The sequence below is a fragment of the Rhinoderma darwinii genome, unplaced genomic scaffold, assembly GCF_050947455.1.
Source record: "Rhinoderma darwinii isolate aRhiDar2 unplaced genomic scaffold, aRhiDar2.hap1 Scaffold_4082, whole genome shotgun sequence".
NCBI classification, from domain to species: domain Eukaryota; kingdom Metazoa; phylum Chordata; class Amphibia; order Anura; family Rhinodermatidae; genus Rhinoderma; species Rhinoderma darwinii.
The window spans coordinates 37,577-64,726 of NW_027463659.1; the positions used below are offsets into that span (position 1 = coordinate 37,577).

Here is a 27,150-nt window from a genome sequence, read left to right on the forward strand (position 1 = left end):
TATAGTATACAGCTTCTCCTCTACCCTGTGTGATCATATAGTATACAGCGTCTCCTCCTCCCTGTGTGATCATATAGTATACAGCTTCTCCTCCACCCTGTGTGATCATATAGTATACAGCTTCTCCTCCTCCCTGTGTGATCATATAGTATACAGCTTCTCCTCCTCCCTGTGTGATCATATAGTATACAGCGTCTCCTCCTCCCTGTGTGATCATATAGTATACAGCTTCTATTCCGGACTGTGTATTCAGCTGGTGATATCTCCGGATGTGTCACAGCCAGAACTGCTGATTAGAATCTCCTCTTTCATATGTTCTAGGTGGTCATCTGCCGGAGATGTGGCGGTTTTAAGTGATCCCCCTTCCCTTCCCTTCCCTCTGGCCTCAGTCTCTCACACTGTGTGAAGCAGCTTCATGCTGATAGGTCAGAGGCTGTGAGGAGGCTCCACCTCCAGAGAATCGCTGCTGTCACCCCCCTTCTGTCTAATAAAGGCTCATTTACATATTTAGAAAAATGCTCAAATTTTAAAATAATAAATGTTTTGGGCACAATTTTCACTATTATAATCACTGTGGCGCCAGCGATCAGATTATCCAGGAGATAGGGCTAGAAAAATGGTGCCAATCACAAAACGTAAGACTCTTAGTGACTGAAAAAAAAATTCGCTTCAGAACAAAAGGGTTACATTTTCTTAAACATATATATCATTACATTAGTAGTAGGAAACAAAGGGAGAAGTCCTCCAGCTCACCTGACACAAGAGTTGAGTGTCGCTGTCAGCGCCCGGACCTTTTTCGTGTCGGCACACGATGCAGAAGTAGAAGTAACAAAGGAGGTTAAGTCCAGCGCTAAAGTAGAGGTAAAATAGAAATATTTTCCAAGTTTAATTAGATTCCCATTAAAAAGTCCATTAGGGTATGGTCCTGGTGTGTGGATAAGAGGAAAGAATGATCCTGTGAGCCTACGCGTTTCGGACGATAGCAACGTCCTTTAAGGACGTTGCTATCGTCCGAAACGCGTAGGCTCACAGGATCATTCTTTCCTCTTATCCACACACCAGGACCATACCCTAATGGACTTTTTAATGGGAATCTAATTAAACTTGGAAAATATTTCTATTTTACCTCTACTTTTGCGCTGGACTTAACCTCCTTTGTTACTTCTATATCATTACATTATAGAGGAGGTGATATTACATTATAGAGGGGGTGATACTACATTATAGAGGAGGTGATATTACATTATAGAGGGGGTGATACTACATTATAGAGGAGGTGATATTACATTATAGAGGAGGTGATATTACATTATAGAGGGGGTGATATTACATTATAGAGGAGGTGATATTACATTATAGAGGAGGCGATATGACATTATAGAGGGGGGGTTTTGTAGTCTCACACATGGTGGAGTGGTCTCTGTATTCTCTCACACGGTAGTGAAGGGTGGAGCGGTCTCTTGACAAGTTCATCTTCGTATATAACAGCGCTTTTATGGCATGATACGTTGTCATGACCCCAAAGTCGGTAATCGTCCTGTATTACATGACAACTATGTGAACTTGACAGAGAGCAGCATTTCTATTTCTCCCAAGGCAAAAGGTAACTCATCCTCCATAGCTGCTAGGCGCGGCCTCATAGTGAACAGGGCCCTCTGCTCCCTCCTCCGTATACAGGGATCGTCCTGAAACCACCACCAGTCCTGTCTACTGAGCAGCGCAGGGTCCGCCACCAGTCCCGTCTACTGAGCAGCGCAGGGTCCACCACCAGTCCCGTCTACTGAGCAGCGCAGGGTCCACCACCAGTCCCGTCTACTGAGCAGCGCAGGGTCCACCACCAGTCCCGTCTACTGGGCAGCGCAGGGACAAGATCTCACACTGCAGCCTGTAGCTCTAAGCAGATTTTTATTTTACTAACAAAATCACAGCAGCAATAATGTGGAGCAGCGGCATCCAGGAGTGGTCATCTTCATCAGCGGCGGTCACCTTCATCAGCGGCGGTCACCTTCATCAGCGGCGGTCACCTTTATCAGCGGCGGTCACCTTCATCAGCAGCGGTCACCTTCATCAGCAGCGGTCACCTTCATCAGCAGCGGTCACCTTGGACAGCGGTGTTTCTGCAGCTTCACACTCCCCGGTTATAGAAAAGTTCAGGTTCTGCAGTCTTGTCCTTAAGTTCCTCCTCTAGATTGTGTCTTCTGATCTGAAATACATTGAATGTGAATTAGCTGCCCCCATAACAGTCATTCCTGGGTAGATATTAACCCCTGTTTACACATGGCTGTCTGGCTCCGTACCGATCCCTTCTGTGGGAAGACGCTGAATGACAGAGGAACCATCACCCCGAAGGTGACGAGAGCCGCCAGGTGTCTGAGCAGGTTAAACATTCTTGGGTTCCTCATCATACGGGGAGAACTGCAGAGAAAAGGAGAGATGCAGAATTAACCCACGAGAACAGCAGCAGCGCTGCCCCATGTGCAGGTCCCAGCGAAAGAAGAAGCTGCCGCTCACCGAGTCAACAAAGAGGGAACCAACGCCGTGACTCCGAGCAGAGCAGAGCGAGAAAGTGCCGTCTCCTTCATGGCCTAAAAGAGGAAAAAGAAGAAAAGGTGAACCAGAAAGGAGAGCGGCGCATCTAGCGTCAGGCCATGTGCCCCCGCATCAGTCGCCTCGCGTGCCCCCACTTCAGTCGCCTCCCGTTCCCACATCAGTCGCCTCCCGTTCCCACATCAGTCGCCTCCCGTTCCCACATCAGTCGCCTCGCGTGCCCCCCCCATCAGTCGCCTCGCATGCCCCCCCCATCAGTCGCCTCGCGTGCCCCCCCATCAGTCGCCTCGCGTGCCCCCCCCCATCAGTCGCCTCACGTGCCCCCACATCAGTCGCCTCGCGTCTCCCCCCCATCAGTCGCCTCGCATCCCCCCATAAGTCACCTCCCCCAGTCACCTCGTGTCCCCCCATCATTCGCCTCCCGCCCCCCGTTCCTTTAGTGTCCGCATCGCTCGTCTGATGTCCCGAACGCTTTTGACTTTCTTCCTCGAGCGGTTTTGTAGAATAAAATAAACGCCACTTATAATCTGCAGACAGGAGACTTCGGTATCGGGCTGACTCCCCCCAGGGCCCGCTGTTTTTGGTGATGTCCTGTGCGGAGGAGGGGCAGGATTTACCTTCTGTGCGGCCTTGTGAGACGCTCCGACAACATTTCCCTCACGATCAACAACCTGAATCCCACGTTCCACTTCAGAAACTCTCATCAGTGCGACGCTCAGTCCCCCGAGCAGGGCTGCAAAACACACAGGGGGTCTCATCTTATGATCATGACTGTCAGAGGTCTCTGGGGGGAGGACGGAGCCGCACAAACTTTATCACTTACCGTAGAGTGGGGGCGGTAGGATTCTGCCAAAAAAGAGGTGGACGGACGGACTGTGGATCCCGAGTCTCTTCATGACGAGCACTGGAGACGCCTGCAGGAGAAGACAACAGACGGATGGAGGACGGTGGCGGCAGCGCGGAGCAGCAGCTACTCGTCATGTGACCTCCTGCCTGGCAGTCACACCGATACCTACCCCCATGCAGGTGAGGTACAGGATGGCGGCGGACAGGTAGAGCGGATTCTGGGAGCCAGACTTCCCATCCTGTAAGAAAGGAGTGATTTACTGCCCCCGGCCGCACCCGAGACCCCTCCCATGGCGCCGGGCCCTTACCTGTAAGGAGCGATTCCCATTCACTAGGGTGAATCCAGCATTGTACGTCTGGAAGGGAATCTGCGGGACGAGAACATGTGATTATAGAATGTAGCAGAGTCCAGCGCTGCGGCTCTCAGGGATCATTACCATGTACAGTGAAGGAAATAAGTATTTGATCCCTTGCTGATTTTGTAAGTTTGCCCAATGTCAAAGACATGAACAGTCTAGAATTTTTAGGCTAGGTTAATTTTACCAGTGAGAGATAGATTATATATTAAAAAAAAACAGAAAATCACATTGTCAAAATGATCTTTATTTATTTGCATTGTGCACAGAGAAATAAGTATGTGACCCCCGACCAACCATTAAGAGTTCAGCCTCCTCCAGACCAGTTACTGCTCCAAATCAACTTGGTGCCTGCATTATAGACAGCTCTTACATGGTCACCTGTATAAGAGACTCCTGTCCACAGACTCAATGATCAGTCTGACTCTAACCTCTACAACATGGGCAAGACCAAAGAGCTTTCTAAGGATGTCAGGGACAAGATCATAGACCTGCACAAGGCTGGAATGGGCTACAAAACCATAAGTAAGACGCTGGGTGAGAAGGAGACAACTGTTGGTGCAATAGTAAGAAAATGGAAGACATACAAAATGACTGTCAATCCACATCGATCTGGGGCTCCATGCAAAATCTCACCTCGTGGGGTATCCTTGATCCTGAGGAAGGTGAGAGCTCAGCCGAAAACTACACGGGGGGGGGGGGGGGGGCGGCTGGGAACTTGTTAATGATCTCAAGGCAGCTGGGACCACACTCACCAAGAAAACCATTGGTAACACATTACAATCCTGCAGTGCCCGCAAGGTCCCCCTGCTCAAGAAGGCACATGTACAGGCCCGTCTGAAGTTTGCAAATGAACATCTGGATGATTCTGAGAGTGATTGGGAGAAGGTGCTGTGGTCAGATGAGACTAAAATTTAGCTCTTTGGCATTAACTCAACTCGCCGTGTTTGGAGGAAGAGAAATGCTGCCTATGACCCAAAGAACACCGTCTCCACTGTCAAGCATGGAGGTGGAAACATTATGTTTTGGGGGTGTTTCTCTGCTAAGGGCACAGGACTACTTCACCGCATCAATGGGAGAATGGATGGAGCCATGTACCGTCAAATCCTGAGTGACAACCTCCTTCCCTCCACCAGGACATTAAAAATGGCTCGTCGCTGGGTCTTCCAGCACGACAATGACCCGAAACATACAGCCAAGGCAACAAAGGAGTGGCTCAAAAAGAAGCACATAAAGGTCATGGAGTGGCCTAGCCAGTCTCCAGACCTTAATCCCATCGAAAACTTATGGAGGGAGCTGAAGATCCGAGATGCCAAGCGACAGCCTCGAAATCTTAATGATTTACAGATGATCTGCAAAGAGGAGTGGGCCAAAATTCCATGTAACATGTGTGCAAACCTCATCATCAACTACAAAAAACGTCTGACTGCTGTGCTTGCCAACAAGGGTTTTGCCACCAAGTATTAAGTCTTGTTTGCCAAAGGGATCAAATACTTATTTCTCTGTGCACAATGCAAATAAATATATATAATTTTGACAATGTGATTTTCTGTTTTTTTTTTTAAAATATATAATCTATCTGTCACTGGTAAAATTAACCTAGCCTAAAAATTCTAGATTGTTCATGTCTTTGACAGTGGGCAAACTTACAAAATCAGCAAGGGATCAAATACTTATTTCCTTCACTGTGTATTGTTTGCAAAAATATTATCCTTACATACATATATATTTCAGTATATTTCACAAAGAGATTGGATCTATGGAACACAAAGGAGTCTGCATGAGGGACACGCCTATGGAGACACCGCCCCTGGAATGCAAGGAGTGTACAGATGGACTTACAGCTGAAAAGAGCCAATGGGGCTTAAGCACGTCCCACATCTCTAGGGAGGAGATTGTGTTTCTTTCTTTGTTCAATAAAAAGTTCAGTTCTTACTTCCTACTTAACGGAGGGAGGATGTGTACCAACATTTGTCTGTCTGGTGTACTTTTTCCACGCATGCCCTCAGTTTTCAATTTAGAGAGGTGGTTATTCGGTGTTAAATAACAGGGAAAAGGAAGTTTTGCCCTGACAATTGGCACCCGAAGCGTGGGGCCATACTCGAGGGGATCTCGGAATCCGGACAACCGATAATCACAGGGTGAAACAGACGACCCAGGAATGCCCACTGAAGGAGCCTGATCACCTCCACAATAACACGGTAAGTCAGTTGATTTTATAAATCTTCGTCTTATCTGTGTTAGTGGACGGTCTTTTGGAAGTCTGTAGAACCCTGGTCGGTTGCCTGGATTAGCTCTCAGGCGACAGGAGCGACATCCCCGCTGTGTGGTCACGAACCCGTAAGACATTAGTCGCGCCCGACTAACCATCCTCTGGGTAATTAGGGACTAGATAGAAAATATAACCTGTTTTATACAGGGGCACAATAAGTCGTGAGTAATTTTCCAGCAAGACCTGTGAGTTGCAGACTGGGAGATTGTAATATTCCAGCTAGATTTAATAAATTGCAGACTGCAAAATTGTAATATTCCAGCGAGACTTAATGAGTTGCAGACTGAGGAATTGTAATATTTTGCCCAGACCTCGGTGAACCGGTCACTAGAAGGTTGCAGATCAAAAGGTGTTCTATAGATTACGTCAAGAATATAGACTGTTAGAATGGATGGTTTACGGTCCATATTCGCATCATCACGATCACCCGCACCCGAACGATCCTATTCGTATGATTTGGTGAAGCGAAGGGAAGTTGGAAATAAGAAAGGCATTGTATGTTATATGTATTAGAAACCACAGGACCAGCCGCCGCCCTGTAATGGTGGCAGTCCCTCATGTTGGGTGTGTCCTCATTGTGGACAGCAAAACCCCCCTCACAGCTGAGCAATGTTTCCCGTGGGAGAGGCTGCTCCCCAACCCCTGATGAGGTCACGACCGGCCCAATCAAATCAGTATGAAATGATAGCCTTGTTAATTTTGTCATTTCCCTCAGTAAAGAGCTGACAGTAACAGATGCTGCAGTGTTTTCTTCTAGTCTAGATTCCGTCCCAGGGGTGCAGGACGCTGTGAACTGGTGAAAAGACACGTCATCATAATATAGAGATGGTGGCCGACAGATTGGACACGGTTACAGATGTGTGACTCTTGGAGGTTCATTGTATGGGAGAATTGAAATTGTTAAGATTGTGAGAACAGAGGCTGTGAGGAGTGAGTGCGTGACCCCCTCCTGTAGAATGCGATGAGGGATATCGATTGTGTGGGGGAGGGGGGCTGTGTGATGTGTGCAGTGTGAAAAGCAGACTGGTGTAAGCTTGTATATAGAGCGTGGACTGATGAGACAAGTGATTACAATATTGCACGGATTTTAGATCTATATTGTATGCTCTTATTTTTAACAGCAGTAATGTCTAAAAAAAATAATTCTTAGTGTTGTGTATGGGGTTAAAATCAGTTTCTTTTTTTCTGTGTAAAGGAAAGTTTCTTATCTTTGCGCATGCGCTGTTGTCCTAAACTTCACCCAGCGAGAAAAATATTACAGACCGCTGGATATGTCTGCGAAAAGATAAAAGTTACGCTGCATATTTATGTGTTATGATGTGATAAGATTTAACGTGTTTTGATGTTAATTCAGATGTATTAACTGGTTGCCGACACAGGACGAGTATGCTCGTCCTGAGCGGCGAGCACTTCGCGCATTAGGACGAGCATACTCTTCCTGTGTGACAGCCGTCCCTGCGCGCGTATGTGCGCGCGATCGAGAGCGGGGCAACAGCTGTAATACGCAGCCATGGCCCCGCTCTGACAGCGGAGAGGAGAGAAACATCTTCTCTACATAGTTACATAGTTAGTACGGCTGAAAAAAGACACATGTCCATCAAGTTCAACCAAGGGACGGGAAAAGGGAAGGAAAAATTTCTACACATAGGAGCTAATATTTTTTTGTTCTAGGAAATTATCTAACCCTTTTTTAAAGCCATCTACTGTCCCTGCTGTGACGGCTCCTGCGGTGTCTCCTGTCCCTGCTGTGACGGCTCCTGCGGTGTCTCCTGTCCCTGCTGTGACGGCTCCTGCGGTGTCTACTGTCCCTGCTGTGACGGCTCCTGCGGTGACTATTCCATAGATTCACGGTAAAGAAGCCTTGTCGCCTCTGCAGCTTGAACCTTTTTTTCTCCAGACGGAGGGAGTGCCCCCTTGTTTTTTGAGGGGGTTTTACATGGAACAGGATTTCACCATATTTTTTGTATGTGCCATTAATATATTTATATAAGTTAATCATGTCCCCCCTTGGTCGTCTTTTTTCAAGGCTAAATAGGTTTAGTTCTTTTAATCTTTCCTCATAACTTAAACTCTCCATGCCCCTAATTAGCTTCGTTGCTCTTCTTTGTATTTTTTCCAACTCCAGGGCATCCTTTCTATGAACTGGAGCCCAGAACTGGACTGCATATTCTAGATGGGGCCTCACTAATGCTTTGTAAAGTGGCAATATTACATCCCTGTCCCGTGAGTCCATGCCTCTTTTAATACACGACAATATCCTGCTGGCCTTTGAAGCAGCTGATTGACACTGCATGCTGTTATTGAGTTTATGATTTACAAGTACACCCAGATCCTTCTCAACAAGTGAATCCGCCAGTGTAGCGCCCCCTAGGACATATTATGCATGCAGGTTGTTGGTACCCAGATGCATAACTTTACATTTATCTACATTAAACTTCATCTGCCAAGTGGACGCCCAAACACTTAGTTTGTTTAAATCTGCCTGCAATTCATGAACATCTTCCATAGACGGAACTATATTACATAGCTTGGTGTCATCTGCAAAAATAGAAATAGTGCTATTAATCCCATCCTCTATATCATTAATAAATAAGTTGAATAATAGTGGTCCCAGCACTGAACCCTGGGGTACACCACTTATAACCGGTGACCATTCAGAGTAGGAATCATTGACCACAACTCTCTGGATACGGTCCTTGAGCCAATTCTCAATCCAATTACAAACTATATTTTCTAAACCTATAGTCCTTAATTTACCCATTAGACGTCTATGAGGGACAGTGTCAAATGCCTTTGCAAAGTCCAAAAACACTAAATCCACAGCGGCCCCTCTGTCTAGACTTCTGCTCACCTCTCATATAAACACTAAATCCACAGTGGCCCCTCTGTCTAGACTTCTGCTCACCTCTTCATAAAAACAGATTAGGTTAGTTTGACAACTTCTGTCCTTAGTAAAACCGTGCTGGCTGTCACTTATAATGCTATTTATCGTCACATAATCCTGTATATGAGAGACTCTCTAAATATTATGAAGAGGGGGACAGAAATAACTGAACTAAGCTCTTTAAGAACTCTAGGGTGTAACCCATCTGGTCCCGGGGCCTTGTGCACATTTATTTTATTTAAATTTAGCTTTGACCATATCTACATTCATCCAATTCAGTATATCAACTGATATATTAACAGCCCTGGCAGCGGCTACATCAGCTCCTCAGCACTGGCACCGGCTACATCAGCTCCTCAGCACTGGCACCGGCTACATCAGCTGCTCCTTCTTCAGTTGTATATACAGAGCTAAAGAACCCATTTAGTAACGCTGCCTTCTCTTGATCCCCTGTGATCAACTCCCCATTACCACTATCTAGTGGTCCTACATGTTCAGACCTTGGCTTTTTAGCATTTATATACTTGAAGAATTTTTTGGGATTTGTTTTACTATCCTTGGCCACCTGCCTTTCATTTTTGTATTTTTGCTGATTTTATTACATTTTTACAGATTTTATTAAGCTCATGTATTGCCCCTTTCACAGAAGGTGTAAGCCATGTGGGTTTTAATTTGAGCCGTTTATACTTGTTACCTGTAGGAATAAATTTTGCACTATAATAACTCAAAGTAGATTTGAAAATCTCCCATTTATCATTTGTTCCATTATTTGACATTAGTTCTTCCCAGTCCATACCCTGAATTGCCGCCCTCATCCTGGGGAAATTGGCTTTCTTAAAATTAAATGTTTTTGCCCTCCCAGCCTGCGTTTGTTTTTTACAGTATAGGTAAAATGTAACTATATTATGATCACTGTTACCGAGGTTTTCACGAACATTGACATTCCCAACAAGATCTGCATTATTAGAAATGACCAGATCCAACAGAGCTTCACCTCTAGTCGGGTCTTCCAAAAACTGGCCCATAAAATTTTGCTGCAACAGGTTGAGGAAATGTCTCCCCTTTGCAGTTGAAGCTGAACCATGACACCAATTAATATCCCGGAAATTAAAATCTCCCATTATCACTACAGTACCCGCCTGTGCAGCCCGCTCCATCTGTTTATATAGCTGACCTTCCATCTCCTCAGTTATATTGGGGGGTCTATAGATTACACCAAAAGTAATTTTTTCAGTGTTTACCTCCCTTTCTAGTTCCACCCACAAGGTTTCAACCTCCTCACAGTATTCACCCACTATTGTCTCTTTCACACTCGCCTTCATATAATTTCTCACATACAGACATATAGCACCGCCTTCATATAACTTCTCACATACAGACATACATCACCGCCTTCATATCATTTCTCACATAGACATACACCACCGCCTTCATATCGCTTCTCACATACAGACATACACCACCGCCTTCATATCATTTCTCACATACAGACATACACCACCACCTTCATATCGCTTCTCACATACAGACATACACCACCACCTTCATATCGCTTCTCACATACAGACATACACCACCACCTTCATATCACTTCTCACATACATACACCACCGCCTTCATATCACTTCTCACATAGACATACACCACCACCTTCATATCATTTCTCACATACAGACATACACCACCACCTTTCCTATTTGTCCTGTCTTTCCGAAAAAGTGTAAAACCCTGTAGATTTACAGCCCAGTCATGTGAAGAGTCCAGCCATGTTTCAGCAACACCAACTATATCTATATTTTCTTCCAGTATCAAGGCCTCCAGCTCCCCCATTTTGCTTGCTAGACTTCTGCCATTTGTGAACATACACTTTAACTTGCCTGTCAGTTTTTCACTTTTATTATCAGAAATGTGATTTGACATTAATCGGGCCTTTTTATTTACACTGATGTTTTGTAACGAAAGGATCTCCTTATCTTGTTGTCTAGTCCTCTCCCCACCTTCTGTTTCTCCCCCCACCAATATAGTCTGACCCCTCTCTAACCTGGCTACCCCTTTTTTTTCTACATTGACATCCCTCCTCAGCCCTAGTTTAAATACTCCACCACCCCAGCTAGAATTCTCTCCCCCAGCACAGCGGACCCCCTTCCATTTAGGTGCAAATCATCTGCAGAATACAGTTTGTACCCCAATGAAAAGTCAGCCCAGTGCTCTAGGAACCCAAATCCTTCTCCTCTACACCAAGACTTCAGCCATGCATTTACCTCCCTGAGCTCCCGCTGTCTTTCCTGTGATGCGCATGGCACAGGCAGTATTCCTGAGAATACTACTTTGGAGGTCCTTCCCTTCAGCTTGTAGCCTAGTTCTTTAAAATTATTCTTAAGGCTCCTCCACCTACCATTTATTCTGTCGTTGGTACCGACATGGACCACAACAGCTGGATCATCACCAGCCCCTCCCAGCAATTTGTCCACCCGTTCCACCACATGCCAAACCCTGGCACCAGGGAGACAGCAAACCATTCGGTTGAGGTGGTCTTGGCGACAAATTATTCTATCCGTCTTCCTGATTATAGAATCCCCTACGACTATCAATTGTCTTGGCTTACCTGCATTACCATCCCGCCGACTACTAGATGGACTGTTCTCCCGGTTGTTAGAGAGATCAGTTAACCCTTTGAACGCCGTGATGAAAGCGGATCGCGGCGTTCAAAGAGGGGGGACTGCACTTTGATCGCGTCACAGTAAATAACTGTGACGCGATCAAAGCCCACAACTCATATGGCCAGACAGCCCAGGGTCCATTGAAGGACCCCAGGGCTGTCTGAACATATTTCCTGTTAGGGCATACTGAGGTGTGCCCTAACAACTGCCTGTGTACAATCAGTACACAGGCTAATGTACTGGCATATAGATCTATGCCAGTACATTACAGTTACAAAATAAAAATAAAAATGATAAATCCCTTTATGGGAGTAAAAAAAAAAGTTCAATGAATGTAAAAAAAAATTTATGATAAATAAATAAATAAAAAGTAAAAAAAATACACAGAAACACACATTTTTTTTATAATAAATAAACTTTTTAAAATATAAGTCCCAAAACAGGAAATAAGACATATTTGGTATCGCCACGACCGTAACAACCTGTACAACAAATGTATAACATTATTTATGATGATCGGTGTATGGTGTAAAAAAAAAAATATTAAAACTGCAGCGGAACTGCTTTTTTTTCTGCATTTTCACCAAAATAAAAATGTATCGAAATTAAACGATAATGTATTTGTACCACAAAATGGTACTTCACTGTAAAATTGATAAGGAATGTCGTTCCAATATATTCAATTACATTCACCGCCTGAAAGAACGATTAAGAAATTGTTTATTAATTGTATTAGTTAAAAATGTGGCTCAACCAGCCACTAATTCCAGAACCGGGCATAAGCAAGTGATTTGTGACAAGAAAAGCGTCCAGAGTGAATGATGTCTCTCTCGCACCCAAAGACCAACTTTCCCTGCTTGTAATATAATATTTCGCTATATCCTTGCCATTAAATTACAATCTATCCAGATCCTACGCGTTTCAGCATCACAACCAAAGTGATGCCTCCTCAGGGATTCCTAGATATAGATTCTTAAATTGTTTGAACACTGGATAGCACTGTTCATGTGCTGATTATAGCCTCCAGACGCGTGCACGGCTCTGATACACTGGCCGTACACGCGCCGGAGAAACTACAGGCTTAAGAGGTTGAGAGCCCGCCCTCCAAAAGTAGTCACCGGGGCGAACCGCCAATCCGCATTGCACACGACACCCTGACACGTGCCGGAGGCGGCGCCCCTCGGTCCTAGCAACCAATGAGGGTTCCTGGACGACCAACGCGTCCATAGTAACTAGAGGACGCTAGACGCGGCTCCTGCACGGTCAATCGACATCGAACAGCAATATGGATAGTGATCGAGTATCCCTACGGTCACACACAGCACTGTAACACGCAAGGCCGTGGGGAGACAGAGGGAGGTGTAGACTGTAACGAGAGCCGTCTCTGTCAGAGACTCACTCCCGGCCATCACACATGTAGCATCCCTGCATCCCGTCACTAAGTCAGCCAGGGGTCACAGATAGGTAGGGGCATTGCCCTAAACATCGCAGATGAGGTTTACTATATATAGGGTACAGGGGAACAAGGACCGGGATACAACTAAAATCATGTCCCGTCCCTGCCCCCTACCACATAGGACAGTAAAAGAAGGGCGCCAGGCTGAGCTAAGCGCCTATACCGAAACAGTCCCACATTGAAAATCTCGTCCCATATTGTACGGGGTAACAATACCGATGCCATATTAGAGGGAATATACAGGGTCAGCGAGAGGACATATAGCCCGCGATATAAATCGCGATGAAACCGCGATAGAATCGCATTGTGTGACTAGAGGAAACAAGAATATGAGATTTGTTCATTCATACCATGTGGGTTTATGGTCTGCATTCTAAATATCCATTCTGCCTCTTTTTGTAATATTTTCTTGTCCAGGTCCCCACCTCTCAGGAGGGGTCTAACATGTTAGATTCCCTGAAAAGCAAGAGCAGTAACATCCCCATCATGGCAGGACCACACGTGTCTTGATACCGGGGTGTCCACTTTCCTTCTGACATCCCCAATGTGGTCGCGGATCCTTCTCCTAAACTCCCTTTTAGTTTTACCCACATATTGTAGGCCACATTTACAGGTGATCAAGTAGACAATGCCCTTCGTTTTGCAGTTTATGAATGACCTGTAATCAAAGGTTTTTCCGGTTTTGGTGCTCGTGAAATTCTTACTACATAGAATGGACACACATGCTTTACATGTTCCGCATCTGTACGTCCCTTTAACACTATTATCCAGCCAGGTGCTGCATTGTGCCTGCGGTTGTAGGTGGCTATGGATCAGTCGGTCCCTTAGATTGCGTCCCCTCCTGTAAGTAATCAGCGGGGAGTCCCCCACCAGGTCCCCCACATCAGGATCTGCCTTAAGGATGCCCCAAAAGCGTTTGAGGACTTCCCTAACCTCTCCACTGGCAGAGTCAAAAGGTGCCTATAACCCTAATTGGTTCTTCCTCCGTTTTCTTCGGTTTGGGGTTAAGCAGGTCGTTTCTGTTACACCCCAGAGCATTCTGATATGCCCCTCTCAACACATCCCTGGGGTATCCCCTATGTCTAAATCTGTTCTCAAGACCGTCTTCAGAGAAAAACTAAAGAACATCCTTGGTCCAGCGAAATCGGGCAATCTCATAAATGACAGGGAAATGAACTTCATATTGAAGGAGTACCCGCAAACGGCAACATTTTATAGCTTACCCAAGGTGCACAAAGGGGTGAACCCTTTGAAGGGTCGCCCCATTGTATCTGGGATTGACAGCCTTACGCAGAATGCTAGCCTGTACCTTGATCAGGTCCTTAGGCCATTCGTGGTGTCCCTGCCATCATATGTGAGGGACACCATGGATGTGCTGAGAAGACTTCAGGGTATACGCTGCGACGGTGATGTACTGCTGGCATCTTTAGATGTGGAGTCCCTATATAGCTCCATCCCTCATAATCAGGGATGTAGAGCTATCGAACACTTTCTAATGGATAAAGGGGTACAATACCAGGCCCATAACAAATTCGTCATTGAACTGTTAAGATTTATCCTAGAACACAACTTCTTTTAATTTGATCAGAAGATCTACCATCAGCTCAGAGGAGTGGCTATGGGCAGCCCCTGTGCACCCACCTTTGCCAACTTGTATCTGGGGTGGTGGGAAAAGAAGGTTGTGTTCAGTGATCTGATGGATAAATGGTCATCATGTGTCTTGCTCTGGATTAGATTTATAGATGACGTCTTGATCCTGTGGACAGGGAACCAGGGGGGAGTTTCAGGAATTTGTGGAGATCTTGAATGCCAATGAATTAGGTCTCTTTTTTTATATCTGAAATTCAAGACAATAAAATCACATTCCTGGACATTATGATCTCCAAGACGGACCACAGGGGTGTTACAGACGAATATGTACCGCAAGGAAACTGCAACTAATAGCCTACTGCGGTGGGACAGCTGGCACCCAATAAACCTGAAGAGAGGAATACCGAAGGGCCAATATCTTAGGGCACGGAGAAACTGCTCAACTATCGCGGACTTTAGGGTATCCGCACGTGATCTTGAGAACAGATTTAGACATAGGGGATACCCCAGGGATGTGTTGAGAGGGGCATATCAGAATGCTCTGGGGTGTAACAGAAACGACCTGCTTAACCCCAAACCGAAGAACCAATTAGGGTTATAGGCACCTTTGACTCTGCCAGTGGAGAGGTTAGGGAAGTCCTCAAACGCTTTTGGGGCATCCTTAAGGCAGATCCTGATGTGGGGGACCTGGTGGGGGACTCCCCGCTGATTACTTACAGGAGGGGACGCAATCTAAGGGACCGACTGGTCCATAGCCACCTACAACCGCAGGCACAATGCAGCACCTGGCTGGATAATAGTGTTAAAGGGACGTACAGATGCGGAACATGTAAAGCATGTGTGTCCATTCTATGTAGTAAGAATTTCACGAGCACCAAAACCGGAAAAACCTTTGATAACAGGTCATTCATAAACTGCAAAACGAAGGGCATTGTCTACTTGATCACCTGTAAATGTGGCCTACAATATGTGGGTAAAACTAAAAGGGAGTTTAGGAGAAGCATCCGCGACCACATTGGGGATGTCAGAAGGAAAGTGGACACCCCGGTATCAAGACACGTGTGGTCCTGCCATGATGGGGATGTTACTGCTCTTGCTTTTCAGGGAATCTAACATGTTAGACCCCTCCTGAGAGGTGGGGACCTGGACAAGAAAATATTACAAAAAGAGGCAGAATGGATATTTAGAATGCAGACCATAAACCCACATGGTATGAATGAACAAATCTCATATTCTTGTTTCCTCTAGTCACACAATGCGATTCTATCGCGGTTTCATCGCGATTTATATCGCGGGCTATATGTCCTCTCGCTGACCCTGTATATTCCCTCTAATATGGCATCGGTATTGTTACCCCGTACAATATGGGACGAGATTTTCAATGTGGGACTGTTTCGGTATAGGCGCTTAGCTCAGCCTGGCGCCCTTCTTTTACTGTCCTATGTGGTAGGGGGCAGGGACGGGACATGATTTTAGTTGTATCCCGGTCCTTGTTCCCCTGTACCCTATATATAGTAAACCTCATCTGCGATGTTTAGGGCAATGCCCCTACCTATCTGTGACCCCTGGCTGACTTAGTGACGGGATGCAGGGATGCTACATGTGTGATGGCCGGGAGTGAGTCTCTGACAGAGACGGCTCTCGTTACAGTCTACACCTCCCTCTGTCTCCCCACGGCCTTGCGTGTTACAGTGCTGTGTGTGACAGTAGGGATACTCGATCACTATCCATATTGCTGTTCGATGTCGATTGACCGTGCAGGAGCCGCGTCTAGCGTCCTCTAGTTACTATGGACGCGTTGGTCGTCCAGGAACCCTCATTGGTTGCTAGGACCGAGGGGCGCCGCCTCCGGCACGTGTCAGGGTGTCGTGTGCAATGCGGATTGGCGGTTCGCCCCGGTGACTACTTTTGGAGGGCGGGCTCTCAACCTCTTAAGCCTGTAGTTTCTCCGGCGCGTGTACGGCCAGTGTATCAGAGCCGTGCACGCGTCTGGAGGCTATAATCAGCACATGAACAGTGCTATCCAGTGTTCAAACAATTTAAGAATCTATATCTAGGAATCCCTGAGGAGGCATCACTTTGGTTGTGATGCTGAAACGCGTAGGATCTGGATAGATTGTAATTTAATGGCAAGGATATAGCGAAATATTATATTACAAGCAGGGAAAGTTGGTCTTTGGGTGCGAGAGAGACATCATTCACTCTGGACGCTTTTCTTGTCGCAAATCACTTGCTTATGCCTGGTTCTGGAATTAGTGGCTGGTTGAGCCACATTTTTAACTAATACAATTAATAAATGATTTCTTAATCGTTCTTTCAGGCGGTGAATCCAAAAAATGGTACCTACATAAAGTACAACTCGTCTCGCAAAAAACAAAGTCTCATACAACTATATCGTACAAAAAATAAAAAAGAGTTACGAGCGTCGGGATGCAAAGAGGGGAAATGTAAAAAAATTGCTCTGTCCTCAAGGCCAAAATTGGCCGTGTCCTTAAGGGGTTAAACTACAGATATTGTGAGACACGGGGTCTTGAAAATGTATGTGCCCCCTCTGTTCCCTATTCTTATGTATAGTTTATTGGTTTGCAGTAATTAATATTACCAGATATATTATTTTCCGTTTTATTGAATAACTAATTACAATTGTTTTGTTTTGTTTTTGTTTTCACACATGAGGCGCGTGCTATGGTGCTGCCTAAATGTTATTTTGGAAAATGTGAGATGTTTTACAGGTAAATGGTTGCAAGTAATTTTAAAGATAAGATGTATTTTTGTCAGGAGAAAGTCATTTTTGTTCCAGTCTGTTGTGTATTACAGGGGGTTAAACTAGCGCCCCCCAGATAGAGTGCCCGACCTTATTATGTTGAGATGTAGTTTTGAACCCTGCTACATTTTACTTTTGCAGAGTCCACAAAGGGGGGGGGGAATGGTGAAGAAACTGATCAGGTACAATTTTGGTTTGTTTTGAATTAATGAATTTGGTTCCAGGAGATCTACAAAATGTGTATGAGACCCTAATGAGTAATTCAGATTAAATGTGTATAAGAGTAACCTAAATGTTGAGGTTTTTCTGTGTAGATCCTTCCAGAACAGTAAATATGGCACTGGGTAAGCTGTGCTGTAGTCTCCACCCAATATGAGGTAATGTGTAAGAGACCATCCCCCTCCAGCAAATTTACACAAGAGGCCGAGGTCACTCACAGATGAGTCTTTACAGATTTAGGAGGGAAGGAGGTGAAAATTATCTGAACATTGTTAATTTTATGTAAATATTTTAGTAATTTTTATTTGTTTTTGTATTAATCAAGTATTTACAGAACCTGATAAAAGTGAGATTCTCAAAGTGTTCTGGATTATCAGATGAGTGTGGAGAAGTGTATAACATTTGTTTTTATTTTAGAGAATGAAGACACCACCCCTTTGTAATGTTCTATCTATGTGTGACTTGGGTTTTTAATGTAAATTTGTAATGTAGAAATACTTGATCATATACAGTATGTACATGACAGGATACGAGGCACCAGGTAAATTATCCAGAAACCACTCTCACCTTCTTATTCATCTCAAGGAGCGGAGCTGGAGGTGCTCGCTGAGGCTGTAACCTGGCAGAATGTAAGACGGCCGACATCTACACTGATTCTAGGTACGCTTTTGGCATCGCCCACAATTATGGGCCCATTGGTAGAAGGAACTTTATTGGATCATCGGGTAAGGCAATTGAGAGTGTAAGAGAAGACAGACCTGACAACAAAGGTATGTGCAGCCAGGTATCAGTAAATTGGCTTGTCCCTGGATACAATAATGCCACCGCTAGGTTTGTAGCAGCCGGCATGATGTGCGCACGGCATGACATCGGTAAAACAGCAAAGGTACCTGTGAAAAGTGCAGCCCGGCCAGATTACCCGTCCCAGCGACTGCAGAACATGCAACTACCCGAGGTAGAAGTGTATGACAATGTGCTCGTGTGTGTAGACCTGTTCTCAGGGTGGCCTGAAGCCCGGCCAGTATCTTCCCCACTGCAGAACATACAACTACCCGAGGTTGAAGTGTATGACAATGTGCTCGTATGTGTAGACCTGTTCTCAGGGTGGCCTGAAGCCCGGCCGGTATCTTCCCCCCTGCAGACGTTGTGTGTAGAGACAGGGGAACAGTGTTATCCCAAGTATTGAGCTGGTGTTTGTACAATGATAAGATGTCAGCAGTTCTCCAGATGTTATTTCAGAGTTAGTTTGTTTAATAACGATATTCAGAAAGTGTTGTGGGAATATTAAATACTGAGGTCAAGTTTTATGTAAAGTTCTGGACCAGCCTCATCATTGGACTATTGGAGGCGTCAGTATTATGTTTGTGTAAATGAGAACTCCTCAGTGCAAGTAGATTCTCAGTTGAAAATATTTTTTTTGTGAAAGGAAAATTTTAGAGCAGAGAATTCTGTGCAGTGTATATATAGATATATATAAAGAGAAGGAGAATCCATTTGTAGGTATCAGTTTTAGTTACTGCCCAGTGTGAACGTTTAACAATTACATATTTATGTTAATGTTTTACTTCAAATTAAATTATCTGATTAAGATCAATTACTGATTATGCGATGAAAAGCTTGTTCTCCACAGGAAGAGTCCAACTGGGAGCGGAAAGCGTGAGAACCAGATTCTGACAAAATGTGGACGGATAAAGGAAGGTAAACCGGTAGCACCCAAGGCACTCTTGATGGCACTTGAATTGATGGTGTATGACCTCACATATGCCCCAAGACCGCAAGGATCGATGTGGTAAGATCTAATTGGTATGTCCTAGGCTTTACAAGCAGCAACATTCTGTTAGAGCTGTTTGATTTGCCTACAGAACAGTCCTGGCAGACCGGTGCCAACCTTATCATACCCGCCTCCCACGAAGAGAACCGACCTTGAGAGGCCTTCCCAGGTAGAACGAACCAGAGTAGGGGGAGGGGGGGGGGGGAATTGGTTTGAGACATTTGTCAGATAAACATGTGGAATCCGTGTATATTTCTGTGAATAGGAGATGTTCCAGGTAATCAGCTGAGAATAAGATATAAATCCTGCTGGAAAGTGTAACACCAAGTGCAAATACAATGTGCCCAGTAATTACACATCCTCTAGGTGCCCTGTCCAGTGGAACAGAGAAGTTTAAGGGCCTGACATTATTATTGTATGTACTTAGAACGTTTATAGTGTATGCGGATGATGTGATCACCAGATTAGTATTTATTTTAACAACTGACAAGGGTTGGGGGTCCCCGGCAAGTGCCAGTAAACATGAACTAGAAGACTTTTAATATGATGAACTCCATCACTGAGATGCGGCAGGCGCAGCCTGAGCCAGTACAACGCATTTGTCATGAACTGAGTATACGTATACTAAAAGAGACGGTGTCTGACAGATGAGAAGGACCAAGCCAAGTCCTGATGACATCAGCAAAGATCAAAGTAAAGACCAAAGACCTGAGTGAATCCGTCAGCAGTATCAAGTGTTTTAATAAGTAAGTGACCAGGAGGGGGTAATAATAAATCCCCCACTGGACACCACCGTACAGTCTGACTCCACAGAAGACAGGAGAAGGAGAGGACTATGATGTACAGGACTGGCAATGAACTGATGGGACCCAAAACCTGACGGTGATAGCATGAGATTGGTGATAGCATTATATTATTAGTTGAGGCTCTATTGTTTATATTATCTGTGGTTTATAATTATAATGTGTGTAAATATGCTACGGTGCTGCAAATTACAATCTGAGGAGTTTTATGTGGAGGTGTGAGGTGAAGGTCACTGGTTGTTGTCACTCATATGTAAGAAGTACATGGCAGCAATGACAGCCCGGAGGTTATGTCATCTGGGTGTCTTTAGGTTTGGGGAAGATGCTGCCCATGACCTGTTATATCTGCAGGGGTAAAAGTCCCATTAGGACAGTAAGTGACAGTGCGACAATTATTACCGTTAATAAAATGTACTGGATTAATTATATATATTACAACCAGCAGCGGTTTGTAGATTATACCAAGACAACGATCCTGTATCCTGAGGAGAATAGGGAAAGTTAGGACCACTCCGAAACCTTGGAAGTCCAGGTACAAAGGGGGGGTTACCCATCAGGAGTAGCTCGTCTCAAGCTGGTGAAGAAATCAAAACCCCTACCCGCCTGGTTCGAGTGGTCAGTGGTAGGTTAATAGGCAAGACTCAGGGATAGAGTAATAATATTTTTAGGGGGGACTATCAGGGATCATTACCATGTATATGGTTTGCAAAAATATTATCCCTACACATATATATATATCAGTATATTTCACAAAGAGATTGGATCTATGGAACACAAGTCTGCATGAGGGACACGCCTATGGAGACACCGCCCCAGGAATGCAAGAGGAGTGTACAGAAGAACTTACAGCTGAGGAGCCAATGGGGCTTAAGCACGTCCCACATCTCTAGGGAGGAAACTTTTGTCTTTCTTTGTTCAATGAAAAATGTAGTCTTCACTTCCTACTTCACTGAGGGAGGACATCTACCAACATTTGTCTGGTGTAATTCTTCCATGCATGCACTCAGTTTTCAATTTACAGAGGTGGTTATTCGGTGTGAAATAACAGGGAAAAGGAAGTTTGCCCTGAGACGGCCAGCTCACACTTTACCTGGAAGAGGAAGGCGGATGTGACGGTCGTGTGTGGAATCAGCGCTGCCACCACCTGTTAAACATACAACACATGTCAGGCCGTCTCCCCGATACTGAGCCGCTGCCTGCACAGACCCCCGAGCCGTGTAACTCACCAGTGGCGCGCCCAGCAATACATACACTGCAACACAGAGAAAAGCCTCATTACTAATCACATCATGGGGGGAGGGTCGCTTTCCCATCCTGGGTGGCGGGGAGGGGCACTTTCCCACCCTGGGTGGCGGGGAGGGGCACTTTCCCACCCTGGGTGGCGGGGAGGGGCACTTTCCCACCCTGGGTGGCGGGGAGGGGCACTTTCCCACCCTGGGTGGCGGGGAGGGGCACTTTCCCACCCTGGGTGGCGGGGAGGGGCACTTTCCCACCCTGGGTGGCGGGGAGGGGCACTTTCCCACCCTGGGTGGCGGGGAGGGGCACTTTCCCACCCTGGGTGGCGGGGAGGGGCACTTTCCCACCCTGGGTGGCGGGGAGGGTCACTTTCCCACCCTGGGTGGCGGGGAGGGTCACTTTCCCATCATGGGGAGGGGCCCTTACACATCATGGGGGGAGGGGCCCTTACACATCATGGGGGGAGGGGCCCTTACACATCATGGGGGGAGGGGCCCTTACACATCATGGGGGGAGGGGCCCTTACACATCATGGGGGGAGGGGCCCTTACACATCATGGGGGGAGGGGCCCTTACACATCATGGGGGGAGGGGCCCTTACACATCATGGGGGGAGGGGCCCTTACACATCATGGGGGGAGGGGCCCTTACACATCATGGGGGAGGGGCCCTTACACATCATGGGGGGAGGGGCCCTTACACATCATGGGGGGAGGGGCCCTTACACATCATGGGGGAAGGGGCCCTTACACATCATGGGGGAGGGGCCCTTACACATCATGGGGGAGGGGCCCTTACACATCATGGGGGAGGGGCCCTTACACATCATGGGGGAGGGGCCCTTACACATCATGGGGGAGGGGCCCTTACACATCATGGGGGAGGGGCCCTTACACATCATGGGGGAGGGGCCCTTACACATCATGGGGGAGGGGCCCTTACACATCATGGGGGAGGGGCCCTTACACATCATGGGGGAGGGGCCCTTACACATCATGGGGGAGGGGCCCTTACACATCATGGGGGAGGGGCACATCTCCTGTAAGAGGAGACGAGTCAAGATAAGCTGTGCCTGCCATGTAGCCGCTCATCTTATAGGGCCTGCGCAGTCTCCTGTATATAAAACATCATCATTATCTCTAGTAGCCTTTGTGTTCCTCAACAGTTTCTCTGCTTTCTGTTAGTGAACGGAAACAATGATTGCTTACATTCAGAGACTGAACACCTGTCCCGCTCACACAGCGGAGGGTTTGTTACAGTTGTATCCAGTCTAGACACTACTCTGGACTGAAGACGGAAACATTGTAACAGAACAGAAGAGAGACTTGGGCAGTGTTCACAGAGGATTGTCTACACTGATCTGTTGTGACAAACACTCAGCTGTGTGAGCAGGACTAGGACAAGAGGGTTTTCAGCCTCTGAATTTAAATCACTGACAGCAAGAGGAGATATTGAGAATTTGAAACACAGAGGGGAGGCTTATTATGCCATTTACTGAAATATTTTGCCCTGTTTTGCACAAATATTTGCCACTTCTCTCATATACGTCGCTCTTGTCACTTTAAAAAAAGTGGGGAGGGGCTTAGGGGGAGGGGCCACCCGCAGCCTGACAAATATACAGGAGAAAACGGCCGAAATCTGCTCCAACTCTTCGCTTCCTAATAAATCTCCAGCGGCCGCCTGTCAGGCCTCGTACCTCCGAGACACGGTTTATTTCAGACATCAGAGGTAGCCACAGGACATGCCAGAGATTCCTGACTGGTGAGCTCCACCGCTGGGACCCACACCTATCAGGAGAACAAGGCGGCGTGGCTGCTCTCTCCATTGATGTATATGACGGAAATAAGAAAATAAAGCCACACCCACAGAAGGCGTGGCTGATCACACGGAATATAGGAGTCACCTGACCAATATTTATCGCTACAAGTGTCTTCCTGCTCACCCACTGTAACTCCGCCCCTCCTATGATATCATGTTCTGCTCACCCACTGTAACTCCGCCCCTCCTATGATATCATGTTCTGCTCACCCACTGTAATTCCGCCCCTCCTATGAGATCATGTTCTTCTCACCCACTGTAACTCCGCCCCTTCTATGATATCATGTTCTGCTCACCCACTGTAACACCGCCCCTCCTATGATATCATGTTCTGCTCACCCACTGTAACTCCGCCCCTCCTATATCATGTTCTTCTCACCCACTGTAACTCCGCCCCTCCTATATCATGTTCTTCTCACCCACTGTAACTCCGCCCCATCTATGATATCATGTTCTGCTCACCCACTGTAACTCCGTCTCTCCTATGATGTCATGTTCTGCTCACCTGGCGGTCTAAGGATTAAGGGCAGCGTATGGCCGGTATCGGGATGTACAGAGACCTTAGGAAGAAAATAGGAACAATTACACCAAAGAAATACATGTCTAATGTAAGCACCGGGCCCCCATATCTGCAGCACAGCACCCCCTGACAAACACAAATATCTTCCATCCTTGGAGGTCCACCCCATTCCTAGAGACTTTCCATCGCTTGAGAAGACCCTCATACCAAGAGGATCTCCCATTCTTGGAAATTGTCCCCAAACCCAACGAACCCCCCCATCCCTGGAGATCCCCCCAAACCCAAAGAACCCCCCCATCCCTGGAGATCCCCCCCAAACCCAAAGAACCCCCCCAATCCCTGGAGTCCCTCCAAACCCAAAGAACCCCACCCAATCCCTGGAGTCCCTCCAAACCCAAAGAACCCCACCCAATCCCTGGAGTCCCTCCAAACCCAAAGAACCCCCCCAATCCCTGGAGTCCCTCCAAACCCAAAGAACCCCACCCAATCCCTGGAGTCTCTCCAAACCCAAAGAACCCCACCCACTCCCTGGAGTCCCTCCAAACCCAAAGAACCCCCCCAATCCCTGGAGATCCCTCCAAACCCAAATCCCAGTGGATCCCCTAACGCAGAGAACGCCACGCTTCTGTAGATCCCTCCTAAACACCCCATTCCATGAGAATTGCATCATAGGTGAAGAACCTTTCGAACCCTCAATCTCCTAAAACATTCCCATCTCAGATACATCCCAAACCTGGAAACTTTCACTCACCTCACACAGCATCTCGGCCTCCCTCACCTATATAACCGAACACAAGAGGGATCAATGACGACTGAAAACCACAGTACCACTCCTCCTGTATATATGGACACTGCACAGTACCACTTCTCCTGTCCTGTATACTGGGTGTAATTCTCAGTATCTGTATTATTCTGTATATATATACACTGCACAGTACCACTTCTCCTGTCCTGTATACTGGGTGTAATTCTCAGTATCTGTATTATTCTGTATATGTGGACACTGCACAGTACCACTTCCCCTGTCCTGTATACTGGGTGTAATTCTCAGTATCTGTATTATTCTGTATATACACACTGCACAGTACCACTTCTCCTGTCCTGTATACTGGGTGTAATTCTCAGTATCTGTATTATTCTGTATATATATATATATACACTGCACAGTACCACTTCTCCTGTATTGTATACTGGGTGTAATTCTCAGTATCTGTATTATTCTGTATATACACTGCACAGTACCACTTCTCCTGTCCTGTATACTGGGTGTAATTCTCAGTATCTGTATTATTCTGTATATATGGACTCTGCACAGTACCACTTCTCCTGTATACTGGGTGTAATTCTCAGTATCTGTATTATTCTGTATATATGGACACTGCACAGTACCACTTCTCCTGTCCTGTATACTGGGTGTAATTCTCAGTATCTGTATTATTCTGTATATACACACTGCACAGTACCACTTCTCCTGTCCTGTATACTGGGTGTAATTCTCAGTATCTGTATTATTCTGTATATACACTGCACAGTAACACTTCTCCTGTCCTGTATACTGGGTAATTCTCAGTATCTGTATTATTCTGTATATATATCTACCCTGCACAGTACCACTCCTTCTGTCCTGTATACTGGGTGTAATTCTCAGTATCTGTATTATTCTGTCTATATATCTACACTGCACAGTACCACTCCTCCTTCCTGTATACTGGGTGTAATTCTCAGTATCTGTATTATTCTGTCTATATATATATATATATATATAGACACTGCACAGTACTATTTCTCCTGTCCTGTATACTGGGTGTAATTCTCAGTATCTGTATTATTCTGTATATATGGACACTGCACAGTACCACTTCTCCTGTCCTGTATACTGGGTGTAATTCTCAGTATCTGTATTATTCTGTGTATATATACACTGCACAGTACCACTCCTCCTGTCCTGTATACTGGGTGTAATTCTCAGTATCTGTATATATATATACACTGCACAGTACCACTTCTCCTGTATTGTATACTGGGTGTAATTCTCAGTATCTGTATTATTCTGTATATACACTGCACAGTACCACTTCTCATGTATTGTATACTGGGTGTAATTCTCAGTATCTGTATTATTCTGTATATACACTGCACAGTACCACTTCTCCTGTATACTGGGTGTAATTCTCAGTATCTGTATTATTCTGTATATATGGACACTGCACAGTACCACTTCGCCTGTCCTGTATACTGGGTGTAATTCTCAGTATCTGTATTATTCTGTATATACACTGCACAGTACCACTTCTCCTGTATACTGGGGTAATTCTCAGTATCTGTATTATTCTGTATATATATCTACACTGCACAGTACCACTCCTCCTGTCCTGTATACTGGGTGTAATTCTCAGTATCTGTATTATTCTGTCTATACACTGCACAGTAACACTTCTCCTGTCCTTTATACTGGGTGTAATTCTCAGTATCTGTATTATTCTGTATATATGGGCACTGCACAGTACTACTTCTCCTGTCCTGTATACTGGGTGTAATTCTCAGTATCTGTATTATTCTGTATATATACACTGCACAGTACCACTTCTCCTGTCCTGTATACTGGGTGTAATTCTCAGTATCTGTATTATTCTGTATATACATGCACAGTACCACTTCTCCTGTCCTGTATACTGGGTGTAATTCTCAGTATCTGTATTATTCTGTATATATATATATATATATATATATATATATATATATATACATATACACACACACACACACACACACTGCACAGTACCACTTCTCCTGTCCTGTATACTGGGTGTAATTCTCAGTATCTGTATTATTCTGTATATACACACTGCACAGTACCACTTCTCCTGTCCTGTATACTGGGTGTAATTCTCAGTATCTGTATTATTCTGTATATATACACTGCACAGTACCACTTCTCCTGTCCTGTATACTGGGTGTATTTTCTAGTATCTGTCTGTGTATATATATATATATATATATATATATATATATATATATATATATATATACATACATATACACACACACACACACACACACACACACACACACACACACACACACACACTGCACAGTACCACTTCTCTTGTACCTTGTCATCATGGTCCTTGGTATTTTTGGGCCCTGAAGACTCCAGCAGGGATTTAGCGTTCTGGATTTCTGCCTGTATGAGAAAATTATCGCCATATAACAGCCAATCAGAGCCCCCGAGTGGCCATGGCTGCAGCCCCGAAACGATACAGTTATTGCCACCGCCTCCCTCCTCCCCCACAGTATCGGTAACTTACGTGAGATGCCAGTAATCTGCTGGGGTCCAGGACATCATGCCAGTGATCGTGTCTCTGCAAAAAGGTCTAAAAAACGAAGTAAGTGAAATGATCAGCGGCG

General features: G+C 45.7%; 1 protein-coding gene across 1 annotated transcript; it reads right to left on the minus strand.

Annotated features, from left to right (window-relative positions):
- Positions 1–1,888: 1,888 nt before the first annotated feature.
- On the minus strand, positions 1,889–27,113 carry LOC142709442 (sideroflexin-4-like; the record flags this gene model as incomplete). Its single annotated transcript, XM_075848464.1, has 13 exons — positions 1,889–2,203; positions 2,298–2,415; positions 2,512–2,585; positions 3,165–3,280; positions 3,371–3,461; positions 3,564–3,632; positions 3,702–3,761; positions 21,259–21,312; positions 21,395–21,420; positions 23,728–23,782; positions 24,494–24,520; positions 26,855–26,926; positions 27,051–27,113. Coding segments are annotated over 13 exons (903 nt in total), but the record flags the coding sequence as incomplete, so codon positions are not given.
- Between the last annotated feature and the right edge of the window lie 37 nt (positions 27,114–27,150).